This window comes from Miniopterus schreibersii, assembly GCF_964146895.1.
Source record: "Miniopterus schreibersii genome assembly, chromosome: X".
Classification (NCBI taxonomy): domain Eukaryota; kingdom Metazoa; phylum Chordata; class Mammalia; order Chiroptera; family Miniopteridae; genus Miniopterus; species Miniopterus schreibersii.
In genome coordinates this window covers 74,924,826-74,949,908 of record NC_138104.1, presented here as the reverse complement: position 1 = coordinate 74,949,908, position 25,083 = coordinate 74,924,826, and the positions used below count along the sequence as shown (strand labels likewise).

At 47.4% G+C, this 25,083-nt stretch overlaps 2 protein-coding genes across 8 annotated transcripts; both read left to right on the top strand.

Moving 5' to 3' along the window:
- The first annotated feature begins 311 nt into the window (after positions 1–311).
- RBM3 (RNA binding motif protein 3) lies at positions 312–3,879 on the top strand. 4 transcript variants are annotated; one of them, XM_081125849.1, is made up of 7 exons: positions 312–578; positions 1,193–1,312; positions 1,542–1,648; positions 2,293–2,398; positions 2,500–2,593; positions 3,023–3,109; positions 3,272–3,879. In XM_081125849.1, exons 2-6 carry the CDS (start codon positions 1,210–1,212, stop codon positions 3,081–3,083), a joined length of 471 nt encoding a protein of 156 aa, XP_080981975.1. In that variant the 5' UTR covers positions 312–578; positions 1,193–1,209; the 3' UTR covers positions 3,084–3,109; positions 3,272–3,879. The 4 variants fall into 4 exon arrangements, with proteins under 4 accessions (XP_080981975.1, XP_080981978.1, XP_080981977.1 ...); XM_081125852.1 differs by having other exon boundaries at positions 466–578; positions 3,026–3,105; XM_081125851.1 differs by having other exon boundaries at positions 466–578; positions 3,026–3,109.
- Positions 3,880–15,192: 11,313 nt separating this feature from the next.
- Positions 15,193–22,986, top strand: WDR13 (WD repeat domain 13). 4 transcript variants are annotated; one of them, XM_081125995.1, is made up of 10 exons: positions 15,193–15,403; positions 15,699–15,778; positions 16,454–16,694; positions 18,097–18,206; positions 18,326–18,456; positions 19,054–19,361; positions 20,216–20,396; positions 20,490–20,631; positions 22,200–22,318; positions 22,718–22,986. In XM_081125995.1, the coding sequence occupies exons 2-10, from the start codon at positions 15,738–15,740 to the stop codon at positions 22,900–22,902; spliced, it is 1,458 nt and encodes a 485-aa protein (XP_080982121.1). In that variant the 5' UTR covers positions 15,193–15,403; positions 15,699–15,737; the 3' UTR covers positions 22,903–22,986. The 4 variants fall into 4 exon arrangements, with proteins under 4 accessions (XP_080982121.1, XP_080982122.1, XP_080982123.1 ...); XM_081125996.1 differs by having other exon boundaries at positions 15,219–15,358; XM_081125997.1 differs by having other exon boundaries at positions 15,237–15,403; positions 16,488–16,694.
- Positions 22,987–25,083: the final 2,097 nt, after the last annotated feature.

The following is a 25,083-nucleotide window of genomic DNA, read 5'->3' as shown; positions in this document are numbered from 1 at the left end:
GGTAAGGCACTGAGAAGATGTAAGGTCTGATGTTAAGGACTGTCAGGGAAAGTAGGGGATTAAACATTGGGCCCTTGGGGTATAAAACATAGGGCCCTCGAGAGAGATGAGGTTAGAGGACTAGAAGGTGAAGGAGGTTATCAGAGGACGGTAATTGTGTCATCAGGGACCTAGGGAAAGACGACCGAGATGGTGAGAAAGTCGTGGGAACCAATGGGGAAATGACGTCAAGGAAGTGAGAGCAGAGAGGGAAAGGGATGTGAAAGCGAAAAGGTTCGTGCGCAAAAGGGGCGAAGCTGGCTGGGGTCTGTGGAAGGATGTTTACGTCATAGTGCCCGGACCACAAAAAGCTCTCCTCAGTTCCCGGAAGCATGCAAAGCACTTGGCTTCCTTTGCTCCGCTGTCCATTCCTCCCACCCCGCCCCTCGCTGGCCTCAGCCAATGAGCGCGCGTGGGAGGACGTTCAGTGACGTGTACGCTACGTACGCTTTATTAAGCGTCTTCCCGCGCGATCTCCTCCTCAGTCGCTCGGCTCCTTGGCGGTAACTGTCCTTCCAGCCCTTTTACTTAATTTTCAGGTAAGCGGTGTCTGACTTAAGGAGCGGCCTCTCCTCGCCTCACTGGTGTGCGCCGCGCCGACCTAGAGCAAGGCGTGCAAGTGGGAAGAGTAGCGGCTTCGGACACGTAGGCTTGGGCTTCTGGGCCGGGGGGTCCCGTGCTTCGAGGTCAAACTTGGTTTGGTGGGAGGCTGGCGAGCTGTATCCAAGCGCGAGGAGTGCTGGGAGGGGCTGGGGGATTGCTTGGGACAGGAGGGGCTGGGGTTGGTCTCCCGAGTGAACACGCGGCGGCCGAGACTTGCGGGGGAGGGGGGACTTTTCCCACGTGACCGCCGCCATCTTGTTCGGCGGGCGCAGTCAACGCATGGGCATTCTGGGCCTGCGCAGCGGCACAAAATGACGGGCGTGGTGTCAGGGGATGTTGTGGGCATGCGCGAAGGCGGCCCCCAAATGGCCACCTCGCTCAGCCTGCCCGCAGATTTCCATCTTTTCGATCTGCCTTATTGATTTCTTCTTAGTTACGCCTTATTTTGTTCGTGTCTATTTTCTGTTCTTCCCCCCGCCTTTTCTCTTCATCCTTTCTCCGACCTTTTTCTCCCACTTCCACCCCACCCTCTTCCATGTTCTCCCCACAGGACTTGAATTCATTGCCATGTCCTCTGAAGAAGGGAAGCTCTTCGTTGGAGGGCTCAACTTCAACACCGACGAACAGGCTCTGGAAGATCACTTCAGCAGCTTCGGGCCAATTTCTGAAGGTGAGAGGTGGGCTAGACCCATGATGGGGGTGGATAGTTAGAGGAAATCTGGGACCCTTACATTTCAGCCAACATTGAGAGTGAGGTCAGGGCCCCAGGCCTTCGTGTACCTCTTTCTTTGCTTGGTTCCTAAGTCTAAGGTGTAGTTCAGGCTTTGGAGAATCAGATAACTTCTAAATTGAGGATTGGTCACTTTTCCTCTTATCCATCTTCTCTTTCTCTTCCCCAGTGGTCGTTGTCAAGGACCGGGAGACTCAGCGATCCCGGGGTTTTGGCTTCATTACCTTTACCAATCCAGAGCACGCCTCAGATGCCATGAGAGCCATGAATGGAGAGGTGAGGCCTTCTACCTGCATTAGGGGTCCTGCCCCCATCTCTACCACTTCCACCATTCTTTCTGTTTTTCCCTCTGTGTCTGCTAGGGGCAGCGCGGCCACCAAACCCCACAGTGCCCACTCACAGGAGCGTGACTGCCTTCTGTTCTAGGGGGTGGAGGGCAGCGGCAGACAGAGCCGGGCTGCCTGGGAGGCGACGACTGGTCCTGCATGAGGCCGAGAAGCCACCTGTGGATGGTTGACCTGCCCTGGGCTTAGGTAGTAGAGTCTGCAGACCTGCGGGCCTGGCCCGGAGAGGACCTCGTGAGTCTTCTGGGATGGACTCTGAAGCCTCAAACCAAGAGAGGTGTCTATCTAGCCCTAATAGTTGGGCAGCTTAGAGGAGTGGGGAGGAGAACTCACCTGAGTTCAGTCAAGATGTAAGTAGTAGCAGGGGAACACGGTGGATTTAGGTCATTTTGTGGGATTCTATAGCTCCTGATAAGGCCATTCTGGTCAAAGGAGCTTGTTCTGGAACATGGCACCCAGAACCTGGTGCCCAGAAGGAGTTTCTGGGCTCTTTTGCCCACCTGCCCTGCCCGCTCTTTACTTACCACTTCCTTGTGTGACCACCAACCCATCCTCTTTGTGTCTCCTCACACCTAGTCTCTGGATGGTCGCCAGATCCGTGTGGACCATGCGGGCAAGTCCGCCAGGGGAACCAGAGGGGGTGCCTTTGGGGCCCATGGGCGTGGTCGCAGCTACTCTAGAGGTAACTACAATGGTAAATTTCATCATGGTGTGTGAGGGAGAGCTACCTGTTAGTGGCCTATGTCTGGACAATTCCAATTTAAATATTTGTCTCTCATGTAGGTGGTGGGGACCAGGGCTATGGGAGTGGCAGGTATGACAGCCGACCTGGAGGATATGGATATGGATATGGAAGGTCCAGAGATTATGGTGGCAGGTGGGTAGCTAAAGAGTTGGAGCATTCTCATGGTGCTGCCTTTATCTCCTTAAGAGCTGGTCTGCTTCGGTGTTCATACTTATCACTGTGGTGTTACTAATGTTTGTTTTTATAGACAAGTATGAAGCATTATATTTTGAGTTAAAACATGTAATGCATTACATGTAAGATCACAAGATGGTAGTCTATGGTAATGTTTATTGTACTGTGTTGGTTAATTGTGTCTGTTGCATTAACATTTAATACGACTTAATGCTGTGTTTGTATACCATATAATTGTGACTTCTACATGATGTTCCTGTGTTTAATATATCCTGTTTTACACATTGACATTTAGAAAATAAAATGTGATGGAATATGTAAATATGGTTTTTAATATTAGCTAGGAGTTTCTGATACATTCCTCTATAACACTGTGTTTTTTCCCAGAAGCCAGGGTGGTTATGACCGCTACTCAGGAGGAAATTACAGAGACAATTACGACAACTGAGATGAGGCATGCCGCACCTAATGTAGGTGAGACTTATATGTGAAAACCTGTCTCCCCTGTAATCTGCTGGGCATGGAGATGAAGGGGTATCCTTGTTGTGAAGCCCTCAGTAACCTTACCAACCCCAGAAGGTGAGCGTGTCAGCCTGTTCCTTCTGACATCCCAATACTTCTCCTTACTGTTCTCAGATACACAAGGAATAAAACTTCTGATCCAGGATCATCCTTCCAAATGGCTGTATTTATAAAGAGTTTTGGAGCTGCACTGAAACATCTGTTTTAGTACGTCGACTTCTATTTTTGAATTGAGCTCCCAGGGTAGCTTGTTAAAGACCTTTTAGAAAGCTCCGTGTGTTTTATTTTTTCTCTCCCATTTAAAGACAAATTCTGGGCCATTTTATAGAGTACGGAATTTTTCCTTTTACCAGTTTTTTTTAGTTTGGGCTCTCAGGATTGGTCCTGGCCAAAAAAAAAAGTTTGGCCAGACTGATCCCCTCCAGGAAAGAATATATATGTTTAGGGACATTTTTAAAATTTGTACACAGTGTTTATCATGGTTAGGAAGCAATTTCCAAATGTAACTGCAAGAAATCTCAAATCATGATTACTTAGAGGTTTTCTTGGTTTTGTGTTTTTACTGAAGATCACTGCCCTGATTATCTAGAAGTTTCTTAAAATACTTGTGAATGTCGGGTTTTTTTAAATACTGGAAGAAAAAGTTTCTGTTGCGTTTCATGTAGTATTTAGGATGTCCTTCATGGAGCTGATTAAAAAAATGAAACCTAAAAACAAATTGATATCAATGGTGCTTTTTCCTTACTCTACCTAGTTTGTAATTTAAAAATAGAGGAAGATTGGGAAGGGAGACTTTGAGCAAAGAATTTAGGGGAGGTGGGCAGGAAGTGAGGCCTTTGGGGGGTGACTCAAAGGGACCCTCATGATGTTGGAGGCAGCTTGCTTCCCCACTCTGTTTTGCCATGTGAGAATAGAAGGCATTCTGGAAAGAGGGCCTTCACCAGAGCTGAACATGCTAGTACCCTGATCTTGAACTTCAAACCTTCAGAACAAATTTCTTTTTATAGCCATCTAATCTATGGTACTATTAAAGCAGCCCAAACTGACAGCATGGCTCCCTGTATTGTGAGTGTAGTATAGGCAGCCTGCTCCCAGGTCTACCAGCTGTTTGGGACAGGCCCCACAGACGCTTCTTCCTCCCACCCAGGTAAAGGCATTGTGGCTGCCCTTAACAGTTGAGTACTTGGTCTGAGTAGGCATTCTGTGCTGGACCTTCAAGGAGCTAAGGCAGTAGACCACTAATACAGCCTTGTGAGGGGGTGAGGAAGGGCTTTTCTGCTCCCAGCACCTCTGGGAATAAAATGTCATCACCCCCAGTGCCACCTGATAGAGAATCCCATAATCAAACGACAAAGTTCCTACAACAAAATGATCCATCCCCTAAGTGACATCAATACAGACAATAAATAGCCGCCTAGACCTGAAGGATAACTTGATCAACTTTCTCTGCCCTCCTGGTTTCAGAAGGTGCCTTGTGGTAATCCAACCCAGGGAGGCCTAGTCTCTTGCTGTTTTATTTGCTCTAAGGAAGGGCCTGGAGAACTCACAGTTGGTTTTTTTCTGGCACTAAAAATGCTAATCAAAATTTTAAGACAAAAGTACCTATTCCTCTGCTTCAGTTCTACCAGCATCTCAGTAACATCCATGTTTCCCAAGAACCCACAGAAAACAGGAACTCCCAAACACTCAAAGGTACCTTTAGAATCTGTGTCCCAATGCCTGTGAAGACCAGACCCCTGGCGTGCAAATACTTTTCAAGCCCTGAATCTTGGCTTATACCAAAAACTATACAAACACCCAATGAACAACCCCCCTACTTCAAGGTCCAGAACAAACCCCAAGCCCTGCCCTTCACATGGGGTGCCATGTGAGCTGAATCACTGTGTCAGACCCTGCTTCCTTCCTTTGCCTCAGGTTCAAAGTGTGTAAAGGAATAGTGTCCACACCTGATGGAGGAATTAAGGGTCCTTGATACTGCCCCCACACCCTTGTTCCCATTCTAAATGTAGAGGTGTAGAAAACTTTGAACTAGCCTTTTAAAAGATGCTGTGAATACTTAAGGTATGTAAAAAATAGAATTGGATAAGGATCAGTACCAGTGTTCCTACCACTCTGCTTATCAAGACAAAACATGCCATGTCCCTGCCCAGCTGCATACCTCTTTCATCTCCCACCCCTTCCTGTGTTAACATAAGGACCAGGATCCCTTGTAATTCAGAGTGCCTCAAGATCTGAAAAGGATTTTTAAATTTGGTGACAGGACAGACTTGCTTTTTATAAACTTTATTTTTCCCACTCTGTGAACGTGCATACAATACACTGGAGAAATGTTAGTGGTTATGGAGAGCCTCCCTAAATCCTATGGGTGGGGGGAGTCCTACCTACAGTGAATGCTCAAAGAAAATTACAGCTTCTAAATTGTTTTTTAAAAAATCTGTGGCGGAGGATGGGGGCAGATGCAGGGTGGAGGGGATCAGTGGGGGGAAAATGGATATCTAGTACTTTAAACAAAGATAATTTTTTTTTTAAATCTGTGGCATTATGCATAACCCATGGACACAGACAATAGTGTGGTGAAGGCCTGGGGTGGGTGCAGGGTAGAAGGGGTCAATGGGGGAAGAAAGGTGACATCTAATTCAATAAAGATAAATTTTTCTAAAAATCTGTGTCATTGTTCTGCATAAACATTTCTAATACGCCATCAAGTGAAATTTTTAAACTTTCAAGCACAGAATTTGCAGTCTATTTTAAACTTTATGACTGCAATCCATAGTATGAAGTACACTTCTCTTCATTGGGGTCCAGTCCACCCATTTGTGTAAGTGGAAGAAAAGTTTAATGATGAAATGTGCAGAGTCCCCTGATGTTTCCTAGCTTATTGTGTTTGTTTAAAGTCAGCTGGCCCAAAACCACTCATGCTTATGGAGCCTGCAGTTTGAAAACTGCTGTGTTTAGCCCTGGTCAATGTACCTTGTTTGGTTGGGGTGGCATCCCATGAACTGAAGGGTCATGGGTTCAGTTCCCAGTCAGGGCACATGCCCAGATTGGGGGTTTGATCCCCAGTCTGGACTCATGCAGGAGGCAACCAATTGATGTTTCTCACGTCAATGTTTCTGTCCTCCCTCTCTGTAAAATCAATTTTTTTAAAAATCCTCAAGAAAAATGCTATATTTATAATTGTTGAATCTTAGTGATTGGTACATGAAATGAAAGTTCATTCTATCAAAACTAGTGTGTAAGTTTGAGATTTTCCATAATAAAAAGTTAAAAAGAAAACTCTAAAGAGGTGTGCCATGTTGGTGTGGGAAGTGGGTAGCTGTCAACTGTTTTCTGCAGGCCTGCCCTGTCTCCCAAAGCCGCCTCCATAGTTGTAGGCATTTCTACTCCAGGCCTCAAGACACACTATAAATGCTAGCTTCTATTTCTTGACATCTGACATACCTTGTATTTTCCAGGTAATGGCTTCCTGCTTCACCTCCCCTCAGGACCCCTCTAGATTTTCTGGACATAAGGACCATCCCTTTGCCCAGCATGATCTTGCCTTCCCTCCTCCAAAACCCCGGCCTCTAAAAGCCTGTCTCTTCAACAGCAACGTGGGGATAATACCTGTTAAATGAGTCAAGATGTGGGAAATATCTAGAACAGTATCTGGTAGGTAGATGTAGTCAGTAAATGTGTGTGCCAGATAATAGTAGGGACACAGCAAAGAATATAACAAATTTCTGTCCCTCAGGAGTCATGCATGTCTTGTTGGGGTCCATGGGCAATAAAGCAGTAAAGTAGTACACACTGTAACATTAGGAAGTGGCAAGCACTAAGGAAAATAAAACGGGAGATGGAGAGTGATGGGATGTGCTGTTTTACACAGGGTGGTCAGGGAAGGCAGCTCAGAGGAGGAGACTTGACAATAGAGACCTGCAGATGGAGAGCAAGCAAGGAGGAGGATATCTGGTGTAGGCCAATGGTTCTTCCATGGTGCTCTGGCGCTTTGGCTGCCTTGCATGTCTCCATGTAGGCCAGGTAGGCAAGCTTATCTAAGTATTGGTAGAACACTCTGTCATCTTTGGAACACACAGCACGAGAGGCTTCTGAGGAAATGTTTCGAGGCCAGCTCTCAACCTCCCTATCTACCAAAGAGGCTATCATGAGTCAGTTTCTTATCACCTGAGGTTCTGATGAGGTAGGAGGCGTTCTGATTCTGTCCCTCTGCTCCCCCGACTTAGGGCTTTAGAACTGCTTAGTGTGGAACTACAGTGGTACCTCAGCCTTCAAATGTAATCCATTCTGAAAGACTTCGAGTTCTGAAACGTTCGAAAACCAAGGCACGGTTTCCCATAGAAAGTAATGCAAAATGGATTAATCCGTCCCAGACCTTTAAAATCAACCCCTAAATCAGCAACTTAAGATAAATTTTACTATCTAATGATACCACAGATGCATAAAATGATACACAATGAAAGCAATAAATGTACTGTAAAAGCAATGATAAGCCCGGCCGGGCGTGGCTCAGCGGTTGAGCGTCGACCTAGGATCCAGGCGATTGGGGTTCGATTCCTGGTCAGGGCACATGCCCGGGTTGCGGGCTCGATCCCAGTCAGGGGCGTGCAGGAGGCAGCCGTTCAGTGACTCTCCCATCATTGATGTTTCTATCTATCTGTCTCCCTCTCTCTGAAGTCAATAAAGATATTTTTTTTAAAAAAAAGCTTTAAAAGCAATAAGCAAAATGTAAAAACAGTACTGTAGATGATAAAAATGAAAATGTAGTTTTTTCTTACCTGCAATGATGATAGTCATGGTTTGGATGGGGGGGTCCCCTTCAATAATCACAATAGGTGACTGTTGTTCAGGTGTTTTGTAGCCCTCTTCCATAATCACTGAGGTGACTCCTCTCCTGCCATTCCGTCTCTTGATTTTTTTACACCACTGACACCTGGTTCACTAAAAATTTTTCAATTGACATTTACATTTTCCAATGTTTTAAAATTTATCTAAGGTGTGACACATCGTTATTGAAAGTGTTAGTGGCATGACTAATAGCTTTATCGGTGATATTTTTCAACAAAAATTTGTACTTCAACCCATTTTGCATACATTTATTTGATCAGTGCAATAGAAACACTTTCTCTTCCCTCCTCCTCCGAAGACAATTCCTCAGTTGTCACCTGTTGCTGCTCTGTCAGAATGTTTTGAAGTTCTGTGGCGAGTTCAGTCCTGTGGTCCTCCACTAACCCCTTCACATCATCACTACTCACTTCTAAGCCCATGGACTTTCCCGAGACACAATAACCTCAACAATACAAGCAACCTCTTCAACATCCTCAAATACACATTCAGAGACAGCTTCTGGCCACAGTTTCTTCCATGCTGACTTCATTGTTCTGTGAGACACATCCCTCAGTGCTTTGTCTATGAGATGTAAGCAATGTAGGATATTGAAATGATTCTTCCAGAACTCTCTGAGGGTTAGCTCTGTGTCCAAGGTCACCTCAAAGCACCTTTGGGACAGTGCTTTGGTGTAAAGCTTCTTAAAATTAGATATGACCTGCTGGTCCATGGGCTGGATGAGTGGAGTCATGTTGGGGGTCAAAAACTTTACATTGATAAAACTGAACTCTTCCATCAACTCTTCCTCCAAGCCTGGAGGGTGAGCTGGAGCATTACCCATAACAAGCTGGTGCTTCAAAGGAAGATTTCTGTCTTGGAGGTATTTTTTTACGCTTGGCCTGAACACTTCATGAACTCAATAAAAAATTGCCTGTTTACCCAAGCTTTGCTGTTTGCCCTCTACATCACATGCAGTTTGCTTTTTATGACACTGTTTTTCTTAAGTATCCTGGGGTTCTCAGAATGGTAGCCTAGCAAAGGTTTCAACTTAAAATCCCCACTTGCATTCTCACAAAATAAAAGGGTTAGCCTGTCTTTCATGGGTTTGTGTCCTAGCAATTATTTCTCCTCCTCTGTTACGTAGGTCCTCTTTGGCATTTTCTTCCAAGAGGCCTGTCTCACCACAGTTGAAAACTTGTTGGGGAAGGAAACCTTCTGCCTCTACATAATCTTTAAATTCCAAAACAAATTGGTGAGTGTCTTCTTTGTTGGCACTGGCAACTTCACTGTGTCTCACTGTATTGTGTATGCCACTTCTCTTAAACTTCTCAAACCACCCTCTACTTGCCTTGAAAATATCACACTCAGCATTTGTTCCAGGGGTGTTTTTGATGAGGTCAGCATGCAAATGTAAAGCTTTTTCATAAATCATGCTCTCAGAAATGCTGTCACCGGCCAACTGTTTTTCATTTACCTGAAAAGCAATTTTTCCACTTCTTCAGTTGTCTGTGTTCTTTGTCTTGTGTTTTAACACCTCTTGCAACATGGGCTCCTTTAACGGCTTCTTTATTTTTTAAGATGGTACAAACTGTAGGTTTGGCCATACCAAACTGCATTGCCAGATCACATACACGGACACTTTCATGTTTGGAAATAATTTCCTTCTTGACCTCTAGTGTTGTTCTGTTAATGACTCTCTTGGCTTTGCAGCTTTTATCCATTTCTCACAGCAAGGGGTGATTGACAGAGGGCTCCTGAGATGACATGAACACAGAATGATTGCACACATAGTTGCAAAAACAAATTGGTTACAAGAGTGCTCCTGAGATGACATGAGCACAGATTGATTGCACACAGTCACCAAATAAGCCCAAATATCACCTCCGTGTTGTGCGGGTGCTCAGGACTCAACAGTGGACAGCTAGGCCTCAGGATCTTGCACTCAGCGGAAGCCGCATGGCATGTTCGACTTTCGAGGCAAGTTCAAAAACCGAAGCATTTACTTCTGGGTTTACGGCATTCGTAAACCAAAATGTTTATCAACGGAAACTAGTTCCTCTGCAGCAGCGTGTCCTACCACTTGTGCTGCAGTCATCCGGCCCCTTTTGTTTCAATGTTACCCACACAAGGAACACGAGCTGGCATCTGTAGCTATTCTTGCTTTTGTTATCTATGTAAGTAGCAAACACCTGAATTGAACAAGGGCTCCTCTCTTTACTGGCCAAGTCTGCCAGCCTTGCCTCTGGGAAAGTAGGATTACAGGCAGAAGGAAAAGCATGCAAGTACAAAGACCCTGAGGTTGGAGCTTGCTTGGTCTGTGTGAGAAACAAGGTCAATGCAGAGGGAGCAGAGAGAGCCAGAAGGAAGATGGCAGGAGGTGAGGTCAGAGAGGTGACAGAAGCCTGGTTCTGTGGGGCCTCTCAGGCCACAGGAAGGACTTTGGCTTGTTCTCTGAGAGAGCTGGAGTCACAATAGGGGCCTGAGCAGAGGAGGGCTTTGGGCTGATTTGGGTTGTAACAGGAACCTCTGGCTGTTTTGAGGACAGATGAGGGGGCCAGGGTGAAAGCAGTGAGAAGGCCACTGCAATAGTCCAGGCGATAGAGGCAGTGGACATAGAGAGGAGAGGTCAGATTATTTTTTTTCTCTAAAGCTCAAATCACATTACTACAGAGTATAGAGCATTTTTTTCTCTTTTTTTAATTTCTAAATTTGAGAGGGAGAGAAAGAGAAACATCAATTTGTTGTTCCACTTGTTTATGCATTCATTGGTTGATTCTCGTACGTCCTCTTACTGGGGATCAAAACCCGCAACCTTGATGTATCAGGATGACGCTCTAACCAACTGAGCTACCTGGCCAGGGCTAAAGATCGGATTCTTGATAAATTCTTTTTTTTTTTTTTTCTTGATAAATTCTGAAGGTGGAACTGACAGGATTTGCTGACAGATCAAGTGAGGAGGATGAGGGAGAGAAAGTACTTGTTATGAATCTGCACTGGAGGAACTCAGAGTAATTCAGCATTTGGTGTTACATAGTGTAGTGATTAAGAACAAGGATTCTGGAGCCAGGCGACCTGGGTGCAAGTTCTACTACATTGCTTACTGTGTGGTCTTGGGCAGTTAACTCTTTGCCTCCATTTCCCAATCTGTGATATGGGATAATAATTGTACCAACTTCATAGGGTTGTGAGGATTAAAGAAGGTTTTCTATGTCTGTAAAGCAATTAGAACAGTACCTGGCACGGCATGCTTTGTATTAGTAATATTACTGTGGGATGAGTTCACATGTTTGCTGCATGAGTATACAGAAGAGAGCATTCCAGATCCCAGGAACAGTTTGTGCAGTTTTCAAAGGCTGTGCAATTAAGTCAGTGTGGGTGGATCATACCCTGATTGAGGAAGAGCAACAAGGGATGAATTTGGAGAGGAGACCTAAGAGATCAGTTTCTCCTCATAGCAGCTAGGGGCCATTGTGAATTTCAGGGTGGATCTACCAGTGCAGGAGGTTGAAAGAGAGACAGCTCAGCGACTGAGCATTGACCTAGGATCCAAGAGATAGCGGTTCGATTCCCGGTCAGGGCACATGCCCGGGTTTCGGTCTCGATCCCCAGCAGGGGGCATGCAGGAGGCAACTAATCAATGACTCTCTCATTGATGTTTCTATCTCTCTCTCACTCTCCCTTCCTCTCTCTCTGAAATCAATAAAAATATATTTTAAAAGAAAAAAAGCAATGAAATGCAGTTCAGTGTATTAACAAGAGGGAGAGACAGAGAGAACCAAGGGCTGTGCCAGTTTAGCTGTATTGCCTGGGGCTGAGGTACCAAACCCAGGCTCCAGTCTTTCCCAGGCCCACAGTCTGGCCCTGGATCCCTCACTAAGTAAAAGGAATTGCGATCTTAAGACCAGAGTGGCCCCAGTTCTAGCCCTGCAAAGTGATTTCTCCCCCTCTTGGAATTAGTCACTGATGAGCATCACTGGCCTTATCCACACATTCAGCATCCGGAGCTTTGTGTCTCTGGCTTCTTTTTATTCAGGTTCCAGCTTAAATTTATTTCTCATCCCTCCCCATTCCCCCACAGCTCAGCAACACTAAGAGAACTATTTTAATGATAGTACCAATTTCTAAATGATCTTCTTTATTGTTTATCTTTCCAGATAAAATGGCAGCTCCATGAAAGTGGAGACCATAAGTTACTGTTGTTTCCCCAGTGCCTGGCACCTAGTAGGGGCTTGATTGATATGTATTGGAAGGCTAGCTCCCTGTTTCAGCTTGCTGGGGATGTTCAAGTGGTCTGTGAGGCTTTTCCTAACTGCGGGAATCTTGTTTCTGACTCATGCCATGGAGAGTTATCACCATTCAGACTTTGGGAATTGTAAGAACTTTGGCTTCAAAGGCAAATGTTTCCCCATCAGGAAATGGTAAATTTTTAAGTTATGACCTTATGTCCCAAACCCCACTTGTCCCATTTAGGAAGAAACTTCAGGGATGAGCTAAGTGAATATGGACTCAGAGTCTGCACTCCAATTATACCTCAGCTCCATGTCTTCCTCCATTTCTCTCTCTGGCTTTGATTCTTGTCACCCCCAAACTACCCAGGCTCTCCCTCAAATCATGCTCCTATTTGTTTCTAAGGATTGAGCCCAACTTGAGGTTTCATTTTAGCCTCTGTTAGTAATGAAAAGTGGACACAACCAGTGTGGTCCACTGATCGCCTTTGCATTTCTAAATTCAGGGGGCCAAATAAGCAGGAGGTACATGTAGGAAGAAGTACAGAACAGACATGGGCCCTGCCTCTTTCTGCCACCATTTGAGCCACTATTGTGATGTGGTGTGATCTTCAAACAGGTCTGGCTTACCTGTCTTTTCTGTCCAAATCTGTTTTAGTTTTTTCATTTGGCTACAACCCTCAACTGTCACTCTGACAGTGAAACAGTCTGATCCTATTAGAGTGAATAGGACTTGTGGTCCTCTATGGGCTTAAGCTTATTTTCTAGAGGTCATGATTATAACCAAGGTCACTCACAACCTCCAGGAATTGATTTTCATGGCTTGATAACTCCAGGCCTGAGAACCTCCTTTCCTCACCCACTGACCTGCCATTCATGCTGATAAACTCTGTCCCTTTCTCTCCAAGCTCCCAAAAAACTGAAAGTGACTTCTATCATCAGCTTGTTGTTCAAAACCTATTTTTAATCCAATGGGAGTGTGTAAATGCTTAAGAACAAAAATTGAAAAAATGCAGAGCACATAACAGATGCAAGAGGCAGCTGTGGTCATTCTAATTCATATTATTTCTGCACCAGATCTACCTCTGGCAGACGGATCTCTTATTGGGAAAAGTTTTTAAAACAACTAACAGTAGTCAACATTTAGTGGGTATTTTCTCTGTTCCAGATGCTACTCTAAGCTTTACATGTATTAACTTATTTAGTCCTACCAATAACCCTATGAGGCAGTGTTTTCAGATGAGGAGACTGACTCACAAAAGGGTTAAGTGACTTGCCCAAATTCACATAGCTCCTAGTTGGCAGAGCCTGTGCCAGTGGCCAAGTTATACTGCCTTGTGAAAAGTACTGTACTACCTCTCAGAACAATAGCAAATGTTCATGCAGCAAGTATTATGAACGCTTTTTATGCATTAGTTAATTTACAACTAGCTAAAACCCTGTAATTAGGTTGTTTTATCTAGTATCTTATAGCCTTATAAAAATGAGGTTTTAAAAATAATTTTTGAACCCTGACCTGCGTGGTTCAGTTGGTTGAGCATCATCCTATGCTCCAAAAGGTCGCCAATTTGATTACCGGTCAGAGCACATACCCAGGTTTCAGGTTTGATCCCTGGTCATTGTGCTTATGGAAGGCAACCTATCGATGTTTCTCTCTCACATCAGTCTCTCTCTCTCTTTCTCTCTCTCTCTCTCTCTCTTTCTCTCTCTCTCCCCCGTCTCCCTTCTTCTCTCTCTAAAATCAATAAAAACATTTAAAATAATTTTTGAAATTTTAACATATTTTCTAAAGAAGGTGAGTAGTGGGATGAAGGGGCAGGGCTCTGTCCAGAGAGGGTCAAGGTGAATGGAAAAGGCATTGATCACAGCATCCTTTATGGCAAAATAGACCCCAATGCTGGTCACAAATAGGGGTAGGGGATGAGTTCAATAAAAACTTCACCCTTGAACTCCCTGGGCTTCAGATTTGTCATCTGTATAATAGGGGTAATAATAGGACCCACGACATTCAGTTATTAGGATTAAATAGATTAATAAATATAAATCACCTTGAACAGTATCCAGCACATTGTCTGGTAAATGTTAACGGTTACACATTTGTGCAGTGAAATGGTTTATTCTTCAGCAATTATGAAATAGAAGGGTATTTAATATCCTGGAAAGACACCCATAACTTAGTTACATGGCAAGGGAGGTGACAAATCAATAGAATACAGTGTAGTCTATTTTTGTTAGGACACACAAAAAGGGCAATATGCTTTTGGATGTGTCTCCTCATTTCAGATAGCTTTAGAACATTTTTCAGATTATAGTATTTGTGATTAAAAAAATCCTGTAAAAAAATAACAATTTTGAGAATTGTATCAGTTGATGTTAAGATCCAATAGGAAGCTACTAAACCTTGTATCTCAACCTTGTAAATTATGTATCCTGACCATGTTAAGATGAATAGAGATGCAGCTTCCTGTCGAAGTTGAAATAAGGATGATCCGGATAGGCTCCTGGGATTGCTGTGCCTAATTATTTATAACTCACGCCAGACCAAGTTTCCTAGGAGCGCCAAGCCCAACGCCACACACACAGACACACACCCTCCCTCCCTCCACTCTTTTCATCCGGAGTGGGGCGGAGTGGGAGGAGTCCGGAGGCCCAGCAGTTACTCTAAGAACTGGAGAACTTTGTAGGGCCTCTGCATTGTGATTTTTTTTTTATTCTATGCTTCAAATCTTGCTTGCTCAAGATTGCGCAGCTCAAAAGTCCCTTATACACCGCTCCTTTAAAAGAAAATCGTTTCTGTTTTTGAAAGTCGCATCTCTGATTTTCAGCGAGTGATTCGCATACTTGCCCCTATCCCTGTGACAACGGGACATTATTGTGTATACAAAAAGTGCCAGTAGGGGTTGGGGGTGGATTGAATTTAAGGGGCGGAGCCCCCGCCCTTGTGCCGGAAGCCACTGTTCCTTAGTGCGCCTGCGTGGTTCTCCCACACTCGGGAAGATTCCAATCCATTTGTTCTACGCTTGGCAGCTCTTCCTGACAGCAGGCGGCCATCTTGCCTGGAGCCTGAGAGAGGGAGAAGAGACAGAAGGAAAGGGCGACACTGGTCTCAGGGCTGCCCCGGGGGCCTCAAGAGCCGGAGGCAGCCCCGGAGGTGGTCCCTGATCCCGGGCCCTGTTATTGGACCCGAAAAGAGAAGGTGGCGGGCGGTGGGAGCAAGATGGGTGGGGAAGGCCAAGAAGGATTGCTAGGCTGGGGGAGGGGCGTTGCTATGGCAACCGGGGAGGGGCAGAGTGAGGTCTGAATCGCCGCTTTGAGTCTTCCGGGAGCTGGCAGGGCAGGGCTGGGGTGTTGACCATGCTAATAGCCGGGTGTGACTTCACGATATCTTGGCTTGGAGGGACTCAGTGTCTATGGCAAGGATCGCCTGGCAGAAGGGGCGGAATTAGACCCCTTTACTTGAGACGCTGACATTCCAGGCCCTTGTCCTGCAGGCGCCCGCGGGCGGACACGGCAGAAGAGGAGGCTGGGTAATGGCCGCGGTGTGGCAGCAGGTCTTAGCAGTAGACGCGAGGTGAGACGTGGGGTCAGATCCCGTGGGAGCGGAAGTTACTGTGGTGCATGCGCATTGATAATAAGTGAGGCTGGGCGGAGACCTTGCTTTATGCGGCTGCGTGGGCCTGCGGGAGGTGAACATGCGCAGTATCAGGGTGTTGGAGCTGGCCCTCAGTGAGAAGGGCTGGCCAGAGAGGGTCATAAAGAGCACGCTGGGAAAATGCAGTACGATGTGGGCATGCGCAAAGAAAACCTTTGGCGGGGGCGGGGAAGTGATGACTTCAGGCTGGTGACATCCTTTTTCCCGCCATTGCCCTCCAGACCTCTCTTACCACCATCATTTCCCGTCTGATCCCATCGCCATCACATATTGAACCCCGCAGTTGCCCCACAGTAACCCCCATCACCATGTCAGACTGACCCCTATTATTGGCTGCACTGACTCAGTCACCCCATACCGACTTCAGCAAAGCTGCAGACTGCCTCCATTGTCCCTACAGTAACCTCTTCTCCATGACCATTATTACTGTAAACTCACCCTTGTCACACTACCAGAGGAACCCCCATCACCACTGCTGATCACTTACCATCCTTACCCCTCCCTGCCACACATCTCATTCTCCTTCCCTATCCTCGGAGCTGATTGATTCCCTCTGTCTTGTGCCTGCTGCTTGCCTGCCTCCTGCCATCGCAGGTACAACGCATACCGCACACCAACGTTTCCACAGTTTCGGACACAGTATATCCGAAGGCGCAGCCAGCTACTGCGGGAGAATGCCAAGGCTGGGCACCCCCCAGCACTGCGTCGGCAGTACCTGAGGCTACGTGGGCAGCTATTGGGCCAGCGCTACGGGCCCCTCTCTGAGCCAGGCAGTGCTCGTGCCTATAGCAACAGCATCGTTCGCAGCAGCCGCACTACCCTTGACCGCATGGAGGTGAGCTCCCTCCACGCCGCCTGCCATGCATACTACCTGCCTCCTTGAATATTCATTCAACAGACCTGTCAAGCCCCTGCTATGTGCAAGGCACTGTTCTTGGCTCTTAGGATAAGTAGAGGGCAAAAAGAGATAATATATGAGATAAGTCAATAAACAGACAATAAACAAGATAAATGGGTTGATAAGTAGGCAATAAACAAGATAAATAGGTCAATAAACATAGCAAATCAGATAAAAAAGTCAATAATTACCATGGCTTATAGTGAGGCATGCTAAGATGCAAAAATAAAGCAGACTTGGGGGATAAAACAGGACTGGTGTGGGGAACAAAAGGAAGCAATTTTTTGTTGTTAATCCTCACCGGAGGATATTTTTTTCCATTGATTTTTAGAGAGAGTGAAAGGGAGGGTGGGGAGGGAGAGAGAAACATCCATGTGAGAGAGAGACATGGATTGGTTGCTTCCCACATGCACCCCAAGATAGAATCAGCAACCCAGGTTCATGCCCTTGACTAGGAATCAAACCCACGACCCTTCTGCGCCCAGGCCAATGCTCTAAGCCCTGAGCCACACTGACTGGGCAAGGGAAGCTATATTTTTATGTTTTTTTCTTTCTTTTTATTTTTTAAATATTTTTAAATTTATTTCAGAGAGAGGAAGGGAGAGGGAGAGAAAGAGAAACATCAATGATGAGAGAAAGTCATTGACTGGCTGCCTTCTGCACATGCCCTACTGGAAACTGAATCCGCAACTTGGGCACATGCCCCAACCGGGAATTGAACTGTGACCTCCAGGTTCATGGGTCGACACTCAACCCCTGAGCCACACCAGCTGGACAAGGGAAGCTATTTTTGATGAGGATGAGGGAAGGCCTCTCTGAGGAGGTGAAAATTGAACAGACTTAAACTGAGTGGTTTTCTGGAAGGTGTTCATTCTCTGTTCAGAGAATGTTTATTGAGCATCTACTGAGCCTGGCAAGGGCAGGAGCAGGGTAACTAGTGCAGAGGCCACCACAGTACAAGTGATGGTGGTGGCAGTGGATGGGGTGAGAAGCGATCTAGTTTTGGGTATATTTTGAAGGCTCCAGACCTCATAGGTTCTTTTTTTTTTTTTTTTTTTTTTTTTAAATGTATTTTTATTGATTTCAGAGAGGAAGGAAGAGGGAGAGAGAGACAGAAACATCAATGATGAGAAAAAGTCATTGATCAGCTGCCTCTTGCACGGCCCCCATTGGTGATCAAGCCCACAGTCTGGGCATGTGCCCTGACCGGGAATCGAACTGCCATCTCCTGGATCATAGGTCGATGCTCAACCGCTGAGCCACGCCGGGTGGGCTGGACCTCATAGGTTCTTGAGAGGTGCTTTTAAGATGCACGCACCCTGACCCTCTCTGTTTGCAGGACTTTGAGGATGATCCTCGGGCCCTGGGGGCCCGTGGACACCGCCGTTCTGTCAGCCGAGGCTCCTATCAGCTGCAAGCACAGATGAATCGTGCTGTCTATGAGGACAGGTATGCGCCAGGGGCAGCTCAGGGCTGGGAGTTTGTGAGAAGGAGAGGAGCCACTGGGCAATGGCAGGCTGAATGCTAGAACCTACCTCCTCTCACCTCCTACTCCTGTTGGGGCCCAGGCCCCCCGGCAGTGTGGTGCCCACGTCAGCAGCAGAAGCAAGTCGAGCCATGGCTGGGGACACATCGCTCAGTGAGAACTACGCCTTTGCGGGCATGTACCATGTTTTTGACCAGCACGTGGACGAGGCAGGTGAGCCAGTAGATGGCAGGTCCTATCACCAGGAATTTGCCCAAACTGTGACAACCACCCAGTGTATCCTGTTCTGGAACGCAGTCTCTGGCCCACCTCCGAAGGAGGAATTGCCATATGTAAAACCTTTCACATACTTAAAAGCCCTCTGCAAAGTGGTCTGCAAGATCTCGGGTATTTTGTCTACTCTAAAGGGGCTCAGCAGCTTAAAAGAGCCTTTTGCAGAAGGCTGCTGAGGTCATGAGTAGCTTGAACAAGTTCAAAGCTTTTGTTGCAGAGAAATCCCCTTGCAAAGGACAGAGTGAGTCTTGCAAATTGCTAAGACTTTGGTAATTGTAAAGTGCTTGCTGAGACGAGGCCTTTTCACATTGCAGAAGTCTTTTGCAATCCATAAAGCACCTGCTAAGATGCAGAGAGCTTTTGGCAAAGGGCTTTCTGGGGGTCCAGCTCCTTTTCTCAGTCAAGGAAAGCCCTTTGCTGAGGCCACTGTGCCTGGTATGGTGGGTTCTCACCCTCGGCTCACAAATCAGAACCTTATATAAACAAAAGCACCTGGTGAGTGTGCTGACTCCCACAAGTGGCTTCTTGGCATTGCAGTCCCAAGGGTGCGCTTCGCCAATGACGACCGGCACCGCCTAGCCTGCTGCTCACTCGACGGCAGCATCTCACTGTGCCAGCTGGTTCCTGCTCCTCCCACCGTTCTCCGAGTGCTGCGGGGTCACACCCGAGGGGTGTCTGATTTCGCCTGGTCCCTCTCCAATGACATCCTTGTGTCCACCTCACTCGATGCTACCATGCGCATCTGGGCCTCTGATGACGGCCGCTGTATCCGGGAGATCCCTGACCCCGATGGTGCTGAATTGCTCTGCTGCACCTTCCAGCCAGTCAACAACAACCTCACTGTGGTCAGGCTCCAGAGGGTGCCCACTTGCTGAGGGCAGGGATGCTGGGCCAAGAGGGCTGTTCAAGGGCATCAATATGGGGGTCCCCCCCTAGTCCATCACCACAGTCCCCTGGTGGTCAGACTTAGAGGAAGACAAGTCAGAATGGGGACATGCAGTTCTTGGTTTGGGATGGCCTCACTGTGGTAGACTCCAGGGGTGACTATTCAAGGGGTAGGGTCATGGGTCTGCCACCCCTTTGGTCCCATCAGCAGTAATCCTACTGTTTTCCAACTGCAGGGGCTGCTGGTTGGGGAGCAGGATTACTAGATGGAGACCTCCTCTCATCTCAGTGGAAGTCCCACTGTGGTCTGACCTCAGGATAGAGAGTCAGAGGGTGGGCAATGAGGGAAGGAAATGAAAAATCTGGCTTGGCCCTGAGTGGTGAGTAGAGGAGGAACAGGCTGAGTGAGCCTATTCTCTGGGATCCTATTCTCAGGGGTCACTATGGGTCTGTGACCCCTGTAGTCCTTGTAGCAGCCCCAGTGTAATCAAGGTTCCAGGAAGGACCAGCCAAGGAGTTATTATCATGGACCTAGGATGGCCCTGTGCTTTGCCGAGCACAGGGGGCACTGGCTGAGGGGCAACACTATGGGTCTGTGACCCCTGTAGTCCCTGTAGCAGCTGTCTACTCTGGTCAGATTACAAGAAGGGGCTGGCTTGGGAGGATTACAGGCCTGAGTCACCTCTTGTCTACCTGCCACATCCCTACTGTGATTAGACGCCAGTAGAGAAGTGGGTCCCATTAATAGCAGCCCCATAGTGGTCAGGAGGGACTGGCTGGGAGCAGGATGATGGTGTGCGGGTCTCACCCACAGGTGGGGAATGCCAAGCACAATGTGCATGTCATGAACATCTCCACGGGCAAGAAAGTGAAGGGTGGCTCCAGCAAGCTGACAGGCCGTGTCCTCGCTCTATCCTTTGATGCCCCTGGCCGGCTGCTCTGGGCAGGCGATGACCGAGGCAGTGTTTTCTCCTTCCTCTTCGACATGGCCACAGGTAGGCAGGCCCCAGGCCTGCATCTAAGTGCTCGCACTCCCACCCTCCTAGTACACAGCCCTCGCCCTTACTTTTGCCTCCTCTCTATTGCAGGGAAGCTGACCAAAGCTAAGCGTCTGGTGGTACATGAGGGTAGCCCGGTGACTAGCATCTCTGCCCGCTCCTGGGTCAGCCGCGAGGCCCGGGACCCCTCGCTACTCATAAACGCTTGCCTCAACAAGCTGCTGCTCTACAGGTGTGTCTCCCTTATTTAGCCACCTGGAGATGTAGGGCCTGCTACCTCCATCATACTGGGAAGGGAGGCCTGTCTCCTTCATCAGATTAATTTCACTGAGCGAGGAGGTGCAGTCTCCTCTCCCTCTGTCTCGTCCTCATCATAATATGATGACCTTAATAGTAGCAGTAATAGTAATAGCAATAGCTAGCACTTAGGCAGAAGTTGCTGGGGCCAGGTCCTATTCAGAGCACTTAATATGTATCATGTCATTTAATCCTCATAAACAACCCTGTGAGGGGGTGCCGTTATCATGTCCATTTTATAGATGAGCAAACTGAGGCATAAAATGGACTAGAGCCCCTTCTAGCAGTGATCTGTTTTCCTTTTTGTTTTTTTTTGAGGCAGGGAGTTTACTCACATATGTCCCCACTCACATATGTCATGTTACCCAATTGCAGTTCTCAGCCTGGGCCGCATGCTGGAGTGACCTGAAGGGTCATAGCCAGGCCAGGCTGGTGTGACTCAGCGGTTGAACATCAACCCATGAACCAAGAGGCCACCAGTTCGATTCCTGGTCAGGGCACATGCCTGGGTTGCAGGCTCGATCCCCAGTAGGGTCCATGCAGTAGGCAACCAGCTGATGTTTCTCTTTCATTGATGTTTCTGTCTCTCTATCCCTCTCCCTTACTCTCTCTCTAAAAAAAAGAAAAAAAATTATATATATATATTTCTTTTTTTCTTTTTTTTTAAGTCATGGTCAGGCCCTACTCCAGGCCAGGGATTTCAGAAGCTCTGGGGTAGGCTGGGCATTGTTATATCAAAAAGTTCCCCAAGTGTCATCCAGCCAGGTCTGAAGACCACTGCCTGACAGGATACTTACCATTTTACTATTTTATTTTTCTTCTCCTTTTAAAAAACTTATACACACAAACTTATATTTTTAATTTAAGCATACTCCTAAGTTTTTTGCCTTTTCCCCCCATCTTCTGCCTTCTCTCTTCCTTGTTCCTGCCACCTTGGCCTCCCCCTGCCACAGTCAAGTATGTTACCGACTTCACATGTACCGTTCCACACTCTGTTCCCTCTCCCATAGTCCTTGGTGTGCACACACCCACACATTTCTGAGGGAGGGTCACTGATTTACAGAAGTGGGTTCCTTCTACATCCTTTCCCACATCTCACTTTTCTCATCAGACAATGCCCATGGACGTGCCATAGGTCACCTGCAGTAGCTTCCATTCATTCCTTTGAATGGCCATGTGGTATCCACAATAAAGGGGTACTGTAGTTTGCTCAGCCTTTTCTTCTCTTTGTGCCCATCTGAATGCCAGAGCTCTTAGAGACTCTTAGGAAGAGTAACTAGTGAGTTACACTGCAGAGGCTCCCCATTTATAGGAACAGATAGTGTCCAAACTGTCACTAAACCACACACCAGCCCATGCTTTACAGGTTTATGCAGTTGTCTCAAAACGATTTCATGAACCTTGAAAAGAACTCAAGTGCAAGGCAGGGACACAGACTAGCGTACTACGCGTCCCTCTCTGTGGTTGAAGCTGCACTCTGACCCCCTCTCATTCTCCCCTCAGGGTGGTGGACAATGAGGGGACCCTGCAGCTGAAGAGAAGCTTCCCCATTGAGCAGAGCTCACACCCCGTGCGTAGCATCTTCTGCCCCCTCATGTCCTTCCGCCAGGGGGCCTGTGTGGGTGAGTCCCATAGGGTTGGGGTATCTGGGTGGCTAGGGAGTAGCAGACACTAGGGCTGGTGCTGATCTGGCTCAGACATCATGGCACCTTGGTGTCCTGACTTACTGGGCCTAGAGACCTTTCACACCCCAGCAGCCTTCCACTTTGAACACAGAGCCCAAACCAGCCCAAACACCTGACAGCATGCGACACACCTCCCAAAGATCTGAGACCTCGCTCTCTAGACACAGAACCAAAACAGCTATTTAACCTCTCATCTAGGGATGGGCCCCCCTAGACACCCCCCAGGCACTCTTGGACATGACTCCCTCAACACCTGAGTCACCTCAGAAACTTCATACTTGGGTCACCCCATCTCCTACAACACCTGTTGATGGCCTCTCCTTCTCACCTGGGCAGTGACGGGCAGCGAGGATATGTGCGTACACTTCTTTGATATCGAGCGGGCAGCCAAGGCTGCAGTCAACAAGCTGCAGGGCCACAGCGCCCCTGTGCTGGATGTCAGCTTCAACTGCGATGAGAGCCTGCTGGCTTCCAGTGACGCCAGCGGCATGGTCATCGTCTGGAGGCGGGAGCAGAAGTAGGAGCCTCTCGGCCCTGCCATGTCTACCTTCTCACCTGGCCCATGCTCCAGCCTTGTGTTTGTAAATAAAGTTCCTGTGCTTGTGCTGGTGGCTGGCTCCCAGGGCTGCTAGAGGTGGGATAGGGGAGAGGGCAGCTCTGGGATCAAAATTGGATGGGATTCACTTATTCATTCATTCATGCATGTGTTGATTTCTTCTCTCATTCAACAACCGTTTACTGAATGTCTGCCATGTCATAGGCACCACTTTTACAATCATGCATTGGACAGACATTACTAAGTATCTACTGTGTGCCAGGAACTCTTCTAGGCTTTTGGTGTACAGCTGTGACCTAAACTGACAAATCTTCCCCTCGTGGGGCTCACTTTCTAGTGGAAGCAGATAGATAACAGAAATATATAATAGGTCAGTTAAAAATGAGCATTGTGAGGAAAAATAAAGTAAGGACAGGAGATAGAGTTGCAGGAGTGGGAGGTTGGGCTCTTTTGGGTGCCGTAATCAGGGAAGACATTACTGACAGTGTGAAATTTAAACAACGATCTGAATGAAGTGAGGGAGCCATCATGTGTGAGGGGGAAAACATTCCAGGCAGAGAAAAGGCAGTGCAAAGGCATTGAGGCTGGAGTGTGCCCTAAGGGTGGTTGCAGAGGCTGGTGTGAGAGGTGATGAGGTTGGCCAGGCCTGATCCTGAAGGACTTTGTGGGCCATAGTGAGAACTTGGGCTTTTGTATGAGTGAGGGGTGAGTCACTGGACGGTTTTGAGCAGAGGATCCTTCTGGGTGCTGTAAAGAGAACAGACTGAGGGGCAAAGGTGGAAGTAGGAGGGCCAGTCAAGAGACCCTGTAGTAGTTGAAGCAGGCATGATGGGACCTGTGCCAGGGTGGGGGCACTGGAGGAGTTGAGGTGGCAAGTGTTGGCTTCTACCACAAGGTTTTATCCTATGAGTCCACAAGGCTTTGCTGCCTCAGGGAGGCCCAGGCTCCCCCCAGCCCCAGGGCAGCTGCTGCCTGGGCCCCACACCTGTCTGCATCAGACTGTTGTCCAGAAGCAGAGAGCAGAGGTGTTGAGGACTTGGAGTTCATGCTGGTGCCGGATCAACCATGCACTCTAAGGTTGAGCTAGTGGCTTTTACTGGGAGTGGAGGGGATGGGGCTTCTCTACCACAAAGAAACCTCAAATCACCTATAGCTTCTCTCATGCCCACCCAAGGCCCAAAGTCAAGGCCTAGAACTGCTCAGAGGCTACCAAGTGATGTTCCAGTATTTGAGGGGAGCTCTGAGTGTGGTGAGAAAGCTTGGGGTATAAACAGGGGAATAGATAACCAAAATCCCTTATCAATGACCTGAGTCACCAGGAAATGTCAAAGAGGCTCTTGGTCCAGCTGCTCTCTTCCCTCCACCTCCGTAGGCTGCCATGTCCAGATGCATCAATGGGAAGTGTGACTACCATCTTGAGACCTCAGGGTCAGTCCACAGAGTCACAGACTCCAACCTGGCCCAATACTGTTGAGCTACTGAACTAACACCAGCAGTCTGTTGAGGGAGGAAAATAACCTCCTGTTTGTTCGGGCCACTGTTATTGACGATGTGGTTACTTGTAGCCAGAGCATTTCTACCTAGTACAACAGGTTCTTGAATAACATTGTTTTGTTCAATGTCGTTTTGTTATAATGTTGACAAGATGCCGTAGGAACTTAACTCGTGTTTATGTCAATTAGCCTGTGGTAGAATTGGTTTTGTTATATGTCATTTTGCTTAAAGTGCAGAACTTATTGACAACATTAAGTGAGGACTTACTGTACTTACATCTGAGAGAGCTTAAGGTAAATGGTGATGAGATGGGGACAGCGGAGAGCTGGACTGTTCATGATCAAGATCATGTATGTATGTGTGTTGGAGGTCCTCACGACCACCCAGACTCAATGATTTGCTAGGTGGATGCTCAGTCTCAGCATATACACAGCGATGATTTCTTCCAGCAAAAAGATACAGAGATCAATCAGCAAGGGAAAAAGGCCCATGGGGTGAAGTCCAGGGGAGACCAGGCACAAGCTTCCAGGGATCCTCTCCCAGTGGAGTTGCACAGGACACACTTAATTCCCCCAGTCCTGAGTTGTGACAACACGTGCGAAGTGTTGCCAACCAGGGAAGCTCCTTAGAGACTCAGCTCTCAAGGTTTCTA

Coding starts and splice junctions, on each gene's coding strand:
- RBM3 (XM_081125849.1), top strand. CDS start 1,210: ATGTCCTCTGAAGAAGGGAAGCTCTTCGTTGGAGGGCTCAACTTCAAC. Junction 2,399..2,499: donor TGGTCGCAGCTACTCTAGAG/GTAACTACAATG, acceptor TCTCTCATGTAG/GTGGTGGGGACCAGGGCTAT. Junction 2,594..3,022: donor TCCAGAGATTATGGTGGCAG/GTGGGTAGCTAA, acceptor GTTTTTTCCCAG/AAGCCAGGGTGGTTATGACC.
- WDR13 (XM_081125995.1), top strand. CDS start 15,738: ATGGCCGCGGTGTGGCAGCAGGTCTTAGCAGTAGACGCGAG. Junction 18,457..19,053: donor CCAGCACGTGGACGAGGCAG/GTGAGCCAGTAG, acceptor TTGGCATTGCAG/TCCCAAGGGTGCGCTTCGCC. Junction 20,632..22,199: donor AACAAGCTGCTGCTCTACAG/GTGTGTCTCCCT, acceptor TTCTCCCCTCAG/GGTGGTGGACAATGAGGGGA.